Consider the following 16,135-nt stretch of genomic DNA (forward strand, 5'->3'; position numbering starts at 1 on the left):
CTTTACTATCAGTTTCTCTGTTCCCTTGTGAGCAACCATTGTCAAATATCGTGTTCTAAAATATTTTAAGCTGTTTCCAACTTTAAACAAATAAAATATTAATTTTTCGTCTCACAAGGGTATTTTGATCATTTTTCTCAAAAATTTTAAAACTGGCTAAAACGTAATATACAAGTACAAAACACACAATTCATATTCAAAATGAGTTTAAAAGTCTAAAATCTTCATTTAAAACGAAATTATGGTTATTTGAATATAATAAAAAAATAAAAGAAATATTAAGTAAAATATTCTATTTTCTTATAAAACAATATTTATAGAGTTATACGTGAATAATTTTTATAACGTAAAAGTTAAATAAATTTATACATACTTAAATACAGTAAGCCAAAATATTTAATTTAATTTACAATAACAAGAGTGCCCCCGAATAAACAAAAGTAAAGAGGACTGTGAACCTACGGTTTGGAAAATGCAGATCCCACTGTAGTCCTCGATGAGATCAGCTATCTACAGTCTATACTGAACCTGAAATGGGTGGAAAGGAGGGTGGTGAGATTATAAAATCCCAATAAGTAAACAAACATCATCATAAACATCTAGAGTTGAGTACATTGAGACAATAAAGTAAATCATCATAAACTGGGTTATAGCATTAGAACACATTTTGTTCAAAACACGTAAAGAGGCTTATGAATCTCATAAAAATCTAGGCTTGTGCCATAAATCCATTCTCGGGGACACCTTGGCCGAGGCATCCTACCGAGACCGCCAAGGCTATTAAAATTCACATTTCACATAAATCATGTTTTTGTTTTGAAAACATAGCCGTTCCTTGGCGTTGGCTGAGTTCCCCCTCACGTGGTGGTTTAGCGTGAAGTGAACCCTAAACTTTACCCCAGGAGATACCCTACGCGCCTCTCCGTTCGAGGTAAGAATATAATGGGGTTTATCGTACCCCTCTAAAAGGCTGATCCACAGAAACCCCCTACTGCAGTGATTAATTAATATATAATCCACCATATAATAAAACTCAATAACATGATATGGCAATTTTGTAATTCGTAGTTTTTCAAGGTAACCAAACAATTCGCATTTCAATACAATTGCCAACTAGCCAATCATGCTCGATTTATCATAAGCCAGTTAATTTAAACAATCAAATTGCCACAATTAATAGTCTCCGTGTACTCTATTTTTCAAAATCACTATTAATTTCAAAACAATTTATAATTTAATTTCATTGAAACTCATTTATTCATAAAACATGAAACTTTATCTTTTTAAATTCCTTTTTCCATAGAATTCATGAAAGCATTTAAAAACCACCCTAGATAATTAAAATGACAGTAAGTTTACTCACTATGTCTAGAATGCAGACTTTCGAAGCACTCTGTCTACTGGTCCTCGGATGCAATTTCCTTGCCTTTATCGGAGGACTCACCACCTTGACACAGTACAAAATCGAGAGTTTCACCAAGTTGGTACTAAATCAAAATTAAACTAATTTAGACTACCAATGCATGATATGGAATGCAAAAATGCACTGGTAACTATCTAAACCCGGTATTGGCCTAATTCGTCTTATCACCCGATTAAATTCCTAACGGGTCCGTTTAAACTCCAATTTAATTCTTTTCAGTTTCTATACCTCAATTGCACCCAAATTAACTTAATGTCCCTCAGTGTGGTGCAAATTATCAGTCCCAACAGAAAATTACGAAAATACCCCTAGTGGGTAAAAATTCGTATTTTTGCTCCGAAAATTCCCATTATTTTTCTAGGCTCATAATTCATCATTCCTTAACCAATTCTCCTAGAATAAAATCAAACTCATCCTCACTCACTACATGGTAAATTCAGCCATTAATGGTTGGGGGAGAAAATAAATTCTTTTCTTGTTGTTTTGTTTCTAAATATGCTAAACTAACTAAAAACACTAACATAAATTAAAATCAAATAAATCCAACAACTTTCTCTCTCCTAACCCATTTTTTCAGAATTGAATTCATCATGAAAACATGTAATTTAATCATGAAAACTAAAGAGAAATGCTTGGGAATAAGAAAACTCAAGCTTAATAGAAAAAAACTCACATTTTTCACTTAATTTCCTTGAAAATTCACACTTTTTCTTTGATTTTCTCTCTCTAGGGTTTTGTTTTTGTTTTCTCTCTCTTCTTGCTGGTTTGGCCGGCCATGGGGTGGAAGATGGGCTGATTTTGTGCCTTTTAAAAAGGAAAATAATAAATTAATAAAGGCATGACACATGGCATCATGTCATTGGCCCGTTTTTAAAATTTTAAAAATTTAAACATTTTATCTCCACCACATGTTTAGTCAAGGGTCAAAGATGAAGACAAAGGAAGACCATGTGCTGGAAAAAATATCCTGGTGGTGGAAAATTACAATTTTGCCCCTGAGGTGGCAAAATTACCATTTTACCCCTATACTCCAAATTATACCGAAATTAAAATTTTTCACTTATAAACCTCAAATCATACTTCAATAAGTCAAATTATACTCCAATAAGTCAAATGGGGTCAAAATAATCTTTTCTAAAATTCTCATTTTGTCCCCAGGTGGCAAATGACTATTTTGCCCCTAGTTAGTGAAAATTCCGATTTGACTCCAAATTGATCCTCAAACTCCAAATTACCATTTTAAGTCATCCATGAACTATGAAACTCTTAATCTCACCTTAAAATTTCTATTTGATCTAGTTCGATGATTAAATAAACTTTGTTGTACCTCTAGGTACAATACCGACTTTTGTAAATTTTTCGGGACTCTCCTAGCATGCAATCATGCTATCATCACATGTATGTCATGAATAGTATTTTATAAGGTCGGGCTTTACAATACAAATGTTGTATCTAAGGTTACAACTTAATTTGGCTACATAAATATGTTATGTTAGCCAACTAAATCTCAAAGCTTTAAGCTACTTCTCAGCCGATTCATAAAAATAAGAAAAGAAAAATAAGTTTTCTTTGTCTAATAAAATAAGATTCGGCTAGGATTTTTGGTCTTCTGGTTTTTTTTTTAAAAAAACATAACTTGTTAATACAAGTAAAATAAATCTTACCTTTGAGAAGGTCTTATTTAGTTACTGTGTGGATTACTGTTAGAAGCCAAACACTTGAGTGACTGAAAATTTAACAAATCTTAAAAGTGAAGAAGCAAAGATTTCCACTACAAGATTTCAAACTGTCTCATTCTTTTTTCAAGTTTCTTGCTTCATCAAAAGCTTTTTGGATTTACGATATTAAAGCAAAGTATATAATGCTTAAACTTATAAGTATTCATAACTAATCTAAAATTTCATGAAAAACACAAACAATTGATCTCGAGGGATTTGGCTATTTCTTTAATTAAATGTATATTTTATTTTTTCGTTGTGTTATGCTTTTAATTTATTAATTAATTTCATGTATGAGTATGAGGTCAAATCCTAGCATATTGTTGGTAAAATAATTTTGTGCATAAACAAATAAAGCTAATAGCATTTAAAAAAAATTCAACTTCTTAAACTTAGAGAAATATTATTTTTTTTAAAATCAAAATAAATATAATAAAAATATTTAATTTATTTGTTATAATAAAAATATTTAATTTATTTGTTTTAAATTTTCAAATATGATATATTTACATGTAAATAACTTTTACTTTAAAAAATTAAATTACTATTATTCAATTATTTTTGTTAAAATATTTATTATTTTCATTCACCTCTATCATTTGTTATTATGTTGTTCAAGTCAATCTTTATTATTTAAAATAATTTATGCTATAAAGTATAATAATTTTAATTACTATGATTGTTGTAGTATAATTTGATATGCAAACAAAGACAAGTGGGGTAAAATGACAAATGATAATTAATCATAAAATCTTATTTGACTTAAAATAAAAGTAAAAAAACTTAATTGAACACAATAAAAAACAAAAATTTATTTGAAATTTTTTGAATAATTAAAGAATTTTTAAAATATAATTTATTTTAATTTTCAAGTTTACTTATTAATTGGTTTAATTATTTTCCTTATATTTTAAACTCTTATGAGACATTGATATAGTATCGTGACAAACACTTGGCATGAACATGATCACTTCACGGAATAACTTATTCCAAGATTCAAATTTCAATATTGTCCAGGTGTGAGGGGAGATACGAGGTGTCGCTCCGGCATCGAAAAGATTGCCAAACGACCAATCCTGCGATCGTCAGAAGCATCAGTAGAGGCTTGGCGACAGTTAAATATCCTTGATACTAGCACTTTGGAGAACCCCTCGCTCTTTCCTCACTTCCTCTGTAACAATACTGTTTTATTACGAAAATAGACGATTACTCTTGCCTCTTGCACCATTAACACTTTCATTCAGGAAAATCTTAACCTCATTCAACAAACAAACGCAAATCAAGCCAAAAAAGAGATAATGAAACATTTTAGCATCACACTGATTACCTCAATTTTTTTTTTTTTTTTGGGTAGATGTTTTCTTAATTTACATAATGAAACATAATCCTTTTCTATTTCATAAATCTCAATATACCCATCCTAAAATTTGAACTCAAAGACCTCTAAAATGAGTTTTGCACAAGTATGAAAATCAATGAACATATGATCCCTATTCAGGTTACAAAATTTCGACATCAATTCTGACCTTATAAGCTTGTTGGTACTCACCTCAAGCCTGCCTCTGAGCTCATCTTACTTCATCAACCAGACAGCTTCCTTCATTGGTGATGTTTCAGAAAAAAGAATGGACAGGTTCCCTTGAACGCAAAAAAGTGGCAGAGAGAACATTTGCATCTAACATCACCCAAAAAGGCTGGCATAAGAAACACCTGTATGTATCTAAACAGCCATCTAGAGTTACTCCACAGCAGCTGTCCTCTTTTCCAATAATGATTCAAGGAAACCCGAACACAATTTGGTGAGTGGTGGCAAATTATGAGATGGTCCTGTGAATATGGATTCCCATGGTCTCGCTGATGGAAACGATGGAACCCAAGAAGTCTGGGTTCTCTTCATGTCAAACTCTAGTAGCTCACCATAGATGGATGCATACCCAAACTGCCCTGCTTGTCCTGTCATAGGAGAGGCAAAGAATCGGGAAAAAGATGACAATAGAATTAGTCATGAGATAAAATCATTGCTGCAAAAACTTATCATCATTAACTTAAATTCATGTGTTTTTTTTTTTTTTTTATCATAATAAGAAGAGCCCTACTTAGATCAGAATCCTAAAAGGACAGAATCATACACAAGTTCTCAACCTGCATGTGATATGTTTATACTTCACAATCTCAGCTAAACACAGCGTAAATCTATCATTTCATGGGATAAATAAAACAGGATAACAAGAGCACCTGACAAATTGAAGCATCTCATAGAAAAGCTACATTTGCTTTGCCCATTAATAGTGATGATAGTGCCATAGTGCAATAGTGAAGAACATCATGAATTTCATTTCGATATAAATGAGGTTAAAACTATTATAAGGAAGACTCACCTTTCTGTTCAAGGGCAGCGAGACCTTCCCTTCGGCTCATGCTAACCTCATGGACATCTTTGCTGTATGGGTCAAAGAGAACATATTCATGATCACCATTCATGTATGCAAGCATCACCTGAGGTGTTTTACCATCTATACTGATTTCTTCAACAGAAGATGGATTTACTTGAAGAAAACCAAGAGCCCCTCCCTTGGCCTGCAAAAAGCAAATAGAGTATACACATAATTCTGCCCCTATTATCCTGAACTATGATTGACAAGTATGCTAATATTGGAGCAGAATACAGTAACACTAAAGATATAGTTAACAATGGTATGGGATTTCATGCAACAAGATTTCAGCTTCTATATAAATATATAGAGTATAGACACATACGCACACAAATCATCATCAAAAGAATTTCGGTGGTATATGCACTTAAAATTACTTATAAGTCAATTGTTAGGAGAGAAATGGGTGAAAAGTACAACATTAGCACTCTCTCTCTCTCTCTCTATATATATATATACATATAATATTATATTATATCCATCTATCTATCTATATATATTATTGTCCTTTCAAGGCAACAATAAAAGGTTGTGTTTCTCTATTGCTTCTTTTTAAAAAATTACAAGGATCTCCAACCTCCTCTCCATGTTTGCACTGTCACCACTATATAAATAGACAACATGAAACTCAGAATGCAAAACCTTATAGGGGCAGAGCAAATTTCCATTATCATAGGGAAGTGGTACTGAATGCTTATCACCAGCTAGAACTCAAAATAACTGTTTCAAAGGTTGCTTATGCAAACAACAGAAAATCTTAAGACAACCACAATTGATCCGTGGTGCTCCAAGAGAATGATATTATAACTGTTTTCACTTGATATTTCACAGATCACATTAAACTTTTCCATTTGGGTTGGCAGATGATAAAAATCATATCGTTACAAGTAAAATACAAAGAACCCAATAACCAATTGAAATTTTGTTCTTCAGTATATAATGTTGTAGCAATATAATTGTCCATATACTTGAACAAAAGAAAATTTTAAAAAAACCTTCTAAATGCTAATAAATAATGTTTAAGCTACTAGAACTGCCTGACTGCAGGTATTTGTCCAAGAAAAAAGTCACAATTCTTAATAAATTTGATCTTGGGCATATTTGTTTATCCATCTTCATCACAAGCTAAGTTTTGCTCTTCATTCCAATGATAATTAGAAACGGATTGAGATCATACCTTCCTCACAGACCAGATTGCAGTAGGAACAGGATCAGTTACATTGTATAAGAATATTACACCATCCCTTTCTTCAAAAGTTGTTTCATTAGATGATTCAGGAAGAAGGGCCAGAGCAGCAAAATAAGATAAATCAACTGCAGAAGCTACAGCTGCAAAATACAAGAACATAAAAATTTAACAATGCCAGATACAGCAACCAAAGTAAAAACACATTTTGACTTGACACATGTCATATGCATAAAATTAAGCATGCCATAACCCATGCGAGTACAGTAGCACAGGGCATAAAATAAGGCAAGCAGTTTCCAACACTACAAATCAATAACTTCAACTACTCACGAAATCCACTAAATTTTACAAATTGGAATGTCACAGACCAGTTTTGACTTATGCCATCTTGGAGAAAGGATTCATCGAATATGATAAATCCCAAATAAAAAGAGGACAGCAATTATATTTTTATATTTGTTTGCATAATTTACATAAATTGTCTTTTTCACTAATAGTGAGTTAATGTTCTAGCTACTTTAAATTAAGATTAACAGCACAGGGTTTGTTGAATACCCGAAAATTCGCAGTTCAGACATTTGTACTAACTTGCTGATGAATTTAACATGCATTATTCAGACTTCTCTAAGGTATTCAGCAATGTTGACCAGTGTTTCACAATTGTACAACTCAACAGGCTAAATCAGAAAAAATTATAATTGGCACAAGTGCCACTTAGAATGTATTCGATTACCATTAAAAATGAATATTTACAGTGGTTTAATATTTTCTATGCGTTTAATAACTCATTTTAAAAACTATTTTTAAATGGAAGATTTTCAATGAAAAAGAGTTGAAACTCTTAAATAGTTAAAAGCTACTTACCGTATTCAATCATTCTTATTTAAGGAAAAATTTGTCATTTAAATACATTAAACTTATATTCTTTCCTTTTTAACTATTTAGTTTTCCTCTTTAATTTTTATTAACGTAAAATACTTGTAAAAGATCAACAAAAAAAATCTATTTAATATTTAACTTTCAGAAGAATACCAAATATTTTTACAGTAGAGATTCAATACTTAATTTTTCAGAACTAAAAATTCATTACTTAATTTTTCAGTGTTCAATTTTTTCAGTTTACCAAATAGCACCTTATTTAGCAATCATCAAAACCACGTCTTGTTATTCTATATCAAAATGACTTATATATCACAACAATCTACCTTAAGCTTCCAAAAAAAAGGCATACAACTTAAAGCAGGAGGATCTAACATTTATTGCTTTGATAATTGCATTTAGATATTAATTCTTTCCTTTTTATGGCTATAAATACTAATAGTAGTTATATTCAGAAAAATTTGAACATGGAACCTCTCCAGGCCTTAGAAGATCATTGATGTTTGGCAAAAATATCATCAGCTGAAAAGAAAAAGTGTTTCACCTTCTGTACGAAGCTTATATGACCAAGATAGTGATAACTTTGACATACTCCAAACAGACAGTTGTGGCTTTGAACCACGTGATGCAGCGACAAGATTATCTGACCTCCCAACAAATGATAGGGTAACAATTGGCTGTGGGACAAAAAAAACGTAGAAACAATTAACCTTAAACTAAAGATTTAAGCATACAAAATACATGAATGCATTAGCAAAGACAGAAGGCCATATTCTGTCAAATAGAGGAACTCCATTTTTCTTTTTATAGGGATAGAGAAACTCTATTTGTAAACAGCAAACAGACAAAAGGAGATGGCTCATGTTCCAACAGAGAAGGAAATTGAATTCCAAAATTTTGTTCCTTTAGCTTTCCATTCTTGTAGGCAATTTCAACCTATTATTCCCTTATTTAGTAAATACTCTTATACATAGGTTCCTGCCTGTACATTCTATCCTGGTCAGATCAAGAATGTGGTTACTTCTCCGTTTCCAGCAGACACATAATAACAAACAACAAATTAAAAATGTACAGAATCATTGAGACAAACCCTTGAGAAAACTAAAGTCTAAAGTTGTTGGCAAAGACTAAGCTATGTTAAGCTTACAGACATTTATTTACTATAAGGAGGTGTCGAAGTGATCCACAAAAGGATCCAAAAAGGACCAAAGCATGATGGCTAGGCCATGCCTGTCACCCTGCATGTATATGCTAGTTGTTTATTAATATATGGTTTCCACAGCACAAATAGGGAAAGACAGATGGTACTAATAACATAATTACCGTGAGAGTTTCCCCAAGTACAGCCAAGAGAACATTCGTGCACGGGTTCCATAATGTAATAAGGGTTTCTGCTGCAACAGCAAGAACAGAACCATCAGCAGAAAATGCAGCAGCAGTCATCGGCTTTTTTCTGCAACAGGGGAGACAATAGTTTAGAATAACAGAGATTGATATCTTTTAATCCCCATGCTGCGTAGGGAAGATAATATATCAGATTTATACGTGTTGCAAACTACCATTCTGTCTCTCTCCATGCAGAAGGCATATCTCAACATGTCAAGTTCTAACATTTAAAAGTACCAAGTGAACACTGATTGATTAATTTGAAACACAAAAGAAAATGTAGAACATGCCTCATTGAAATTAAGATGCCTTTAATGCAACAAAAAATCCTTGTAAAATCAATTTGTGCTCAAGTATATCATTCCATCTATGCAAGTTTTCTAATATATTAGTTAATCCATCTGTCTTGGGCATGTAATACCGGCCTCCATGGGACAAGAATTGCATGTAAATTTAGAAGTCATACTTATAAGAACCAATAGCATGGCAAGTCCAGCTAGAATTCTGACGCATCTGATCATTCTGTGGACTCTCATTGCTGCATATCCAAACCTGATATATCAGAATAAACCAAAAGATAAGGTTAATTTCATTGGAAATAGAGCACAGAACTCCAAAAGCATGCTGATCCAAGATTACCTTGAAGTCACCTCCATAAGATGAACTAACCGCCATATCACCAGAAGGTTGGAATGCAACAGCAGAAATGCCCGCATCCCTATAAAATGTCAAGTATCATCATATATTCATTTCTACTTCTGATACATTAAAAGATAGTATATTCTAATCAACATGCAATTCAACTGCCACTCTTTAGCAGAAACAAATACATAAGAGAAAATCAGAGGGGAAAACAATCAAGAACATGTGCTTTTTGGACAAAAAAGAGGACAAGTTTATTGTCACCAGAAAAATTGAACTCCAAAAGCTTAAAGTTCCATCTTTTCATACATCATGGCAGTATGAAAGTAGAGCTAGCAATGAGGGCTATCATGCACAAAACAGTTCATCAGGCATTTCACATTTTCGATTTCTCAAGGGGAAGGGGGTGAATAAACCAGTTCACCTGTGTGGTTCATAAACAATGGTTGACAAGCTAAACTCCTTGTTTTGAGATCCTGATGCCCAAAACTTGAGGGAAACTAGACCACCTATGCCCTCTTCAGCAAGCTTCATTTCAGCAGTGCTCATCATAGAGCCATCAAGGGAGAGAGCCACTGCAGTCACTATTACCTGTAAAATTGGTCTCAAATGATATCAACTACGGTCAATAACACATCAAATTTATCAGAAGACATGTAATTGTAAAAGAAAACTCAATTACCGTGACATCATCACCAGGTTGATGGTTTCTCTCACAAACTTGAACCTGAAAGGCAGCATAGTTAAGAAATTTTCAACTTCCACCTTATTCCAAAACTAGGAAGTACTGGTACAAAAATTTGTATTCCATGATAGGCAAAGCACATATGCAAAAAAACTCCGTATACAATTTGATTTGTCCCACTAACATCCATTAGGATAGATGTCCATTAAGATTTAAGCAACTGAATAATAATATGCTCACCTCAGAAATTCCACGATCATCAAATAGGCTGTAAAATTGTATGCAATAATTCTCTGTGCGTAAGGCAACCAACCCAGCAGTTTGATCAAAAGCAATCCCATTACCCAAGCCTTTATACATCTCAGGATAAGAGCATCGAGCCTGAAACATACAATACATACGATTAACTAAGTTGAATTAGCAGAAAATAGAAATAGATATACCAAGGTGGACCAAATCAAAGGTCCCAGAACTAGGCATTGACAACTACTATCCACATATCCTATGAACTAACTTAGCAGCATATTTATGAACTACTTTTTAAGTTCACAACCATAAGGCGTAAGCAATTTTGCACATTTACACATTAGCATGGAAATGCATATCCATGGTGTCAACCATCACCAAGCACAGTAAATCATTTATATGGGATCTATTAACATTATATAGAAAATTAATATCTGCAAATCATCCAGTTCATTGTATGGTCGTTTCAGTCAATCAGATACTTGATGATCACAACAACATAACTAGAAAGGAAAACGTTCGTGACATTGTGGTCATGCACATCAGAACAACCTTTATCCCCGAAATAGTCTTCAAAATTCCCATTGAAGGCATTTTCAGTAGATGAATTTGATTATCTGCACAAGATATCTGAAGACCCTCAGTTAGGACTTAGGACAATAACTACAACTACATAATACTCTCTTAAGGAACAAAAAGCAATAACACAACTGTAGACAACAATTTCTGCTTACAGAAGAAAGGGTAGGATCAAGAGAATCTACAAAATACAGCAGAGGAGATCCAATTCGTGGCAGAAATTTCTTCTTCCCTGTGTCTAGTTGCCAAACGACAAGCACTCCTTCCTTTCCACCTGAATACTTGAAAAAGTCAGTGTTATAAATAGAAAACTGACTTCAGTGAGTGTATGAACAAAAAGCTGGAGGAAAAAAATAGTGGAAGCGATTGATTTGAAGCACATTTCAGCCAATTAATTTAGCCAACAACCAAAAGGGTTAATAATGAAGTTAAAACATATACCCACTTTGTCTATTGCCAATGAAATTTGTAATTTATCATATGCAAGCACTCAACAAAATGCACAATGCCACTAATCTAGGGTCCACAGAAAACAAAAATATATTCAGTTGGTGAACTACGACCAAAAACAAAAGGCCAATCCATTCTCATCCTCATGCCAGCATAATTGCAAGAAACCCCCAGAAACAGAAGTACACAAAAGTTCATGAGTTATACATGTATATCAATTTTCAGTTACCTGAATACAAATATGCGCCATCCGAAGAGAAAGAGAGGACATTGACTACAGTAGGGTGCCAGTGCCATGTAGAGCACGAATCAGCATCATCATTATCCCTCACGCCAGGTTTGTCTTCTTGAACATCTATTAACCTTTCATTCACTACTCTATTTCCTATAGCAAAAGTTCTATTGCCAAATCCCCTCCAAATTAAAATTCTCCCAGTCACATCCCCTGCAGCTACAATTCTCTGAGTTGGATGGAATGCAATGACAGTAATCTTCTTTGTATGATGTAGTGTTATCTTTGTGACTGCTGCATGCTCAGACCCTGGATCAGGAACCTTCCATACATGAAGCTTACACTTATTTTGGATGCCAAAAAATTTTCCTGAAGGACTAACAGTTAAAACCTCTGGCTTTTTTGTCTGTAGAAGAAAGAGACAAACATAGTATCATTCATCTAAATTATAATCCTTGAAAAAAAAAAAGGGGCAGAATCCCACTTTTTTAAATGACTCCAAACACGCTCTAAGCTCAAAACTCAAGTAAGCCAAAATCATCATAATAACAAATATAACTCTTTTTCAGGAGGGAAGCAAGGGAGTTTTCTCACAAGATTTTTATGCCATAGTCATAGTAAGAAATCACCACATTAAGAACATCTCTACTCTCTCCATTACTCAAGCATACTTAAACACCCCATGTTGAACAATTTTTTAATGTTCAGGCAAACATTCCTACCACCATATCAACATCCAGTCACTTTAATTAAGCTACAGCTATGTACAGCATTTCTCACAGCATTAATTTTATTAAGTCAAGGTCGCAAGGTCTATCTCTAGTTACTTAGTAAGGCAAATCACACCTGCTTTACATTTTCAAAAGCTATACTTACAAACAGAAAAGAAGATCTGTAGAAATCTTTTGGATTATACCTCTCCCAAAATTAATCTACCAACTAAACGAGATTTGCTTAAGTTACACTTCCGGATTTGTCTCCGCAAGCCTTTAGGCTTCTCTTTTGTTTCCTTTGTATCTTCAGCAGACACATATGCGAAAAGGTCTCGACGCTTTTCATTATTCTCAGCTGGAACGTCAAGGAAAGACGGAATCACCTACCATTAGAGATAAAATAATCAACACTCACTAAGAATTAAGGTAAGAAAAATAAGCAAAAATTTAAAATAAGAACAATAAAGGAAAAGAACAACTCTATGCACTCATTGCAAGCACAAAACAAATGTATAACTAATAAACAAAAAAAAATCTAGGATGTACTTATTTCAATCACACAGATCAATGCATGAACTTTTAAGCAAATTAGACTTGATTTGAGTAACCAGATTTTCTTCTTGTCATGGTTAGCCAATATCAATTCAATTTGTCATGTATGGTAATGAATAATCCCCGTCACTATTAATACTCGTTAATAGCTTTTCATTATAAAGTAACTCAGTCCAATAAAAATAGAAAAAATGTCACAACAGAACATCTTCAACAGAATTAGCCTGGATCTTAAATAAGTTTTGAAAATTGTAATATAATAGCACAACTACCAGTTATAATGAGCTTATAATATTCAATACATAAAACTTTTTTCATTATTACTTTTACTACTCTGACTTTTCTTTTTCTCAAAAGCAACATAATAGATTAAAAATAAGGAAACAGCCAAACTGTAACCCGCATTCAAACATTTTTTATCAACAAAAATTTAAAAATTTTAATTCCGAAGTATTGAAACAAATGTTAAATGCTGACCATGGAGAAAATTGGCATTCGAATATCGACAGTCTTCATTAACTCAGGCACCGAAAAATCCCAATAACGAATGGTACCATCAAGCGAGGCGGTCCAACAATAACACAAAACCTTGGCGGCTGGATTCGACGCTGGCACCACGATGACCGAGGTGACGAGCGACGTGTGACCCTCAAGTGAGGTTATCTACGCCCAACCAAAAAACAAAAAAGAATATTGAAATTTCAGAAGATGAAGCGAAGAAGAAAGAAAAAACAAAAAGAAAAAGAAAAAACCTGCAAGCCGGTGGCGGTGCTGAAGATGGAGACGGTGTTGGCGGTGCAGACGAGGAGTTTCCTTGCGTCGTTAGAGAAAGCAGGAGCTGAAGCCACGAAGCTTCGACCACCTCTTATCATTGTTTTTCTGTGAGAGGGACTTTCTTGTCTGAGAGGAAAAGAATGTTAGTCTGCGGTCGTCGGCTCTGCTTGCTCCTCCGCAAAGCCCTAGCTAAAACCCCATTTTAATGTTTTTCTTCTTTCTTGGTTCGTATAGGTTTTTCTAGTGCTGAGCTGGCACTTTCATGTATGAACAACTGTTTCTCCTAAATAAAAAAAAAGAACTCCTAAACAATTTTAAAAAATGCAAATTAATTTTTATTCATTTATTATATTAAATTAAATTTTTATATTTTTATTTTTAATCAAATAAATCATTGTACTTTTATTTTAAATTAAATTAACTCTTACAATTAAAGATTAATTTAATCAAAATATCTCTTATCATTTTATATTACGTGACGCTAACGTGACATATTGAAATGATATAATTAATGATAATATAATATACTAACATATTCTAATTGATAATAATATAGCATGTTATGTGGTAATTTTTACCCTCTACATCAATACCACATCATGCCATGTGGATATAAAATGACAAGTAGTATTTTAATTTATGAAAATTACTCAATCATTCGTCATAAGAATTTATTTGATCCAAAATAAAAGTATATGGGTTTAATTAAACATAATAAAATAATAAAGGTTCATTTGAATTTTTTAAACTATTTCAAGGATTTTTTCAAACATTATGCTATTTAAAAATGAATAATATGATATTTTTAATACGCAGCTAGCATTTTATGATCATTATAAACATATAGTCAATAAGTTATAAATGTAACAATGCATTGTATTATCTAACCTATATTGATTTCTACCTACATACATTCTCTACATCTAACACCTGTTCATGGTATTTTATCAATTTGAAAAAGTATTTTCGATTTTTCATTTCTTTTCTCCTTTCTTCTTTACTTTCGTTCTTTCAAAATAGGCGATGCTTGAGACCCAGCTCCTCTTCTACTTTCACACCAAATTTTTAAAGCTTTCCAGTTCTTTCTGATATTGCTTGTTGAAATTGATGCATCAACAATCACATTAGAATGGGCAATGTTTGAGACTCTTTGATTGAACCTAGCAGCTCCTCTTTTGCTCCCACACCAAAATTTTAAAGGTTTCAAATATTCCGCTCCTTTAAGAGATGTTTGTTGAGATCTCCCTTATCTTTGCATTTATTTATTTTTTAATTCTTGCACTCCTCTTTTACCTACCCCTCCCTTTTTGTATTCCATCTTTTGTTTTATATTTTAAGTCTTTGTCTAAATTCTCTACATTTGAAAATTGTTTTTCTAGTCTAAAGGTATTAGTTCAAAATCACAAGTGGAGGATTTAGGGCATAAAGATAATTCTGGTGCTATTAGGCATGTGAATATGGTTTACTATGTCAATACTTTGCTGTTGTGGATTTTGTCCAATTCTAACGTTTGCTGCCTCAATGATTATGGCCGTGAAGTTTGCATATGCTTGACAGAAATGTAACACCATTACATAAGTTTGAACCAACAATTCCATCTACAATTGATTTTGTTAGAACTTTCAGCAATTCAAAACAACGGCATTTTGTACTTATGTCTAGGATCTTTTCGTGGCTAGCTCAAATAAAATCATGTACAACTATTGTATTAATCCGCATACCTTAAAGATCTAGGTTTTGACCATCTTCCCATGCATCATTATAGACGAAATCCAAGTTTAGTCTTATTATATCTTTTACATTGAATGTTTGGTCTAAATAATGGAACTAAAAATTCTATGGTTTTTTGCTTTTCAGGTTCAATATTCAACACAAGAGATGTAAAAGACTTTGAAAACAGTTTTGGAGGTGTTATGGGGGCAAAAGGGCATTCTGCAATTGACTATAACCACACATGGGTGACATGCAAGGATAGTTGATGTGGAATTAAAATGGGGATGGGGATGTCGAATATTAGGTAATTTTTTCTTTTTCACCTTTTTGTAGTCTTTTCAATGTAGTGTTTGTCTCCTATTTTTATTTCTTCCTTTATTTGCTTTATTTTTCTACTTTCATTCTTTACTTCTTCTTCTCTTTATTGACTTCGGTTTTTTCGCAATATATGAAAAGTAAGTTTCAGTATCTTGCTTGTGGTCTCATTTTTTTAAGCTTTGACATTTCGAAGGGCAACCACTC

At 32.9% G+C, this 16,135-nt stretch overlaps 1 protein-coding gene and 1 long non-coding RNA gene across 3 annotated transcripts; both read right to left on the reverse strand.

Moving 5' to 3' along the window:
* Nucleotides 1–336: 336 nt before the first annotated feature.
* LOC148760762 (uncharacterized) lies at nucleotides 337–2,183 on the reverse strand. The gene is made up of 3 exons (XR_016028160.1): nucleotides 2,097–2,183; nucleotides 1,364–1,447; nucleotides 337–528 (listed from the first exon to the last, which is right to left on the reverse strand). It is a non-coding gene; the product is annotated as an uncharacterized LOC148760762 (long non-coding RNA).
* A 2,264-nt stretch (nucleotides 2,184–4,447) lies between these two features.
* LOC18589289 (Transducin/WD40 repeat-like superfamily protein) lies at nucleotides 4,448–14,107 on the reverse strand. 2 transcript variants are annotated; one of them, XM_018126959.2, is made up of 16 exons: nucleotides 13,879–14,107; nucleotides 13,604–13,789; nucleotides 12,778–12,957; nucleotides 11,859–12,267; nucleotides 11,335–11,453; nucleotides 11,153–11,230; nucleotides 10,595–10,735; nucleotides 10,352–10,396; nucleotides 10,094–10,260; nucleotides 9,667–9,745; nucleotides 9,494–9,579; nucleotides 8,965–9,094; nucleotides 8,186–8,318; nucleotides 6,751–6,902; nucleotides 5,520–5,718; nucleotides 4,448–5,094 (listed from the first exon to the last, which is right to left on the reverse strand). In XM_018126959.2, the coding sequence occupies exons 1-16, from the start codon at nucleotides 13,996–13,998 to the stop codon at nucleotides 4,880–4,882; spliced, it is 2,439 nt and encodes an 812-aa protein (XP_017982448.2). In that variant the 5' UTR covers nucleotides 13,999–14,107; the 3' UTR covers nucleotides 4,448–4,879. The 2 variants fall into 2 exon arrangements, with proteins under 2 accessions (XP_017982448.2, XP_088666432.1); XM_088810306.1 differs by lacking the exon at nucleotides 11,153–11,230.
* Between the last annotated feature and the right edge of the window lie 2,028 nt (nucleotides 14,108–16,135).

The sequence above is a fragment of the Theobroma cacao genome, chromosome 9, assembly GCF_053813885.1.
Source record: "Theobroma cacao isolate CCN51 chromosome 9, ASM5381388v1, whole genome shotgun sequence".
Lineage (NCBI taxonomy): Eukaryota > Viridiplantae > Streptophyta > Magnoliopsida > Malvales > Malvaceae > Theobroma > Theobroma cacao.

What these genes read in the sequence shown, in the direction of transcription:
- LOC18589289 (XM_018126959.2), bottom strand. Translation starts at nt 13,998, where the DNA reads ATGATAAGAGGTGGTCGAAGCTTCGTGGCTTCAGCTCCTGCTTTCTCT. An exon ending in ATGATCGTGGAATTTCTGAG is followed by an intron (nt 10,397 to 10,594) that starts GTGAGCATATTA and finishes GCTGCCTTTCAG; the next exon opens with GTTCAAGTTTGTGAGAGAAA. An exon ending in CTTATGGAGGTGACTTCAAG is followed by an intron (nt 9,580 to 9,666) that starts GTAATCTTGGAT and finishes CTGATATATCAG; the next exon opens with GTTTGGATATGCAGCAATGA.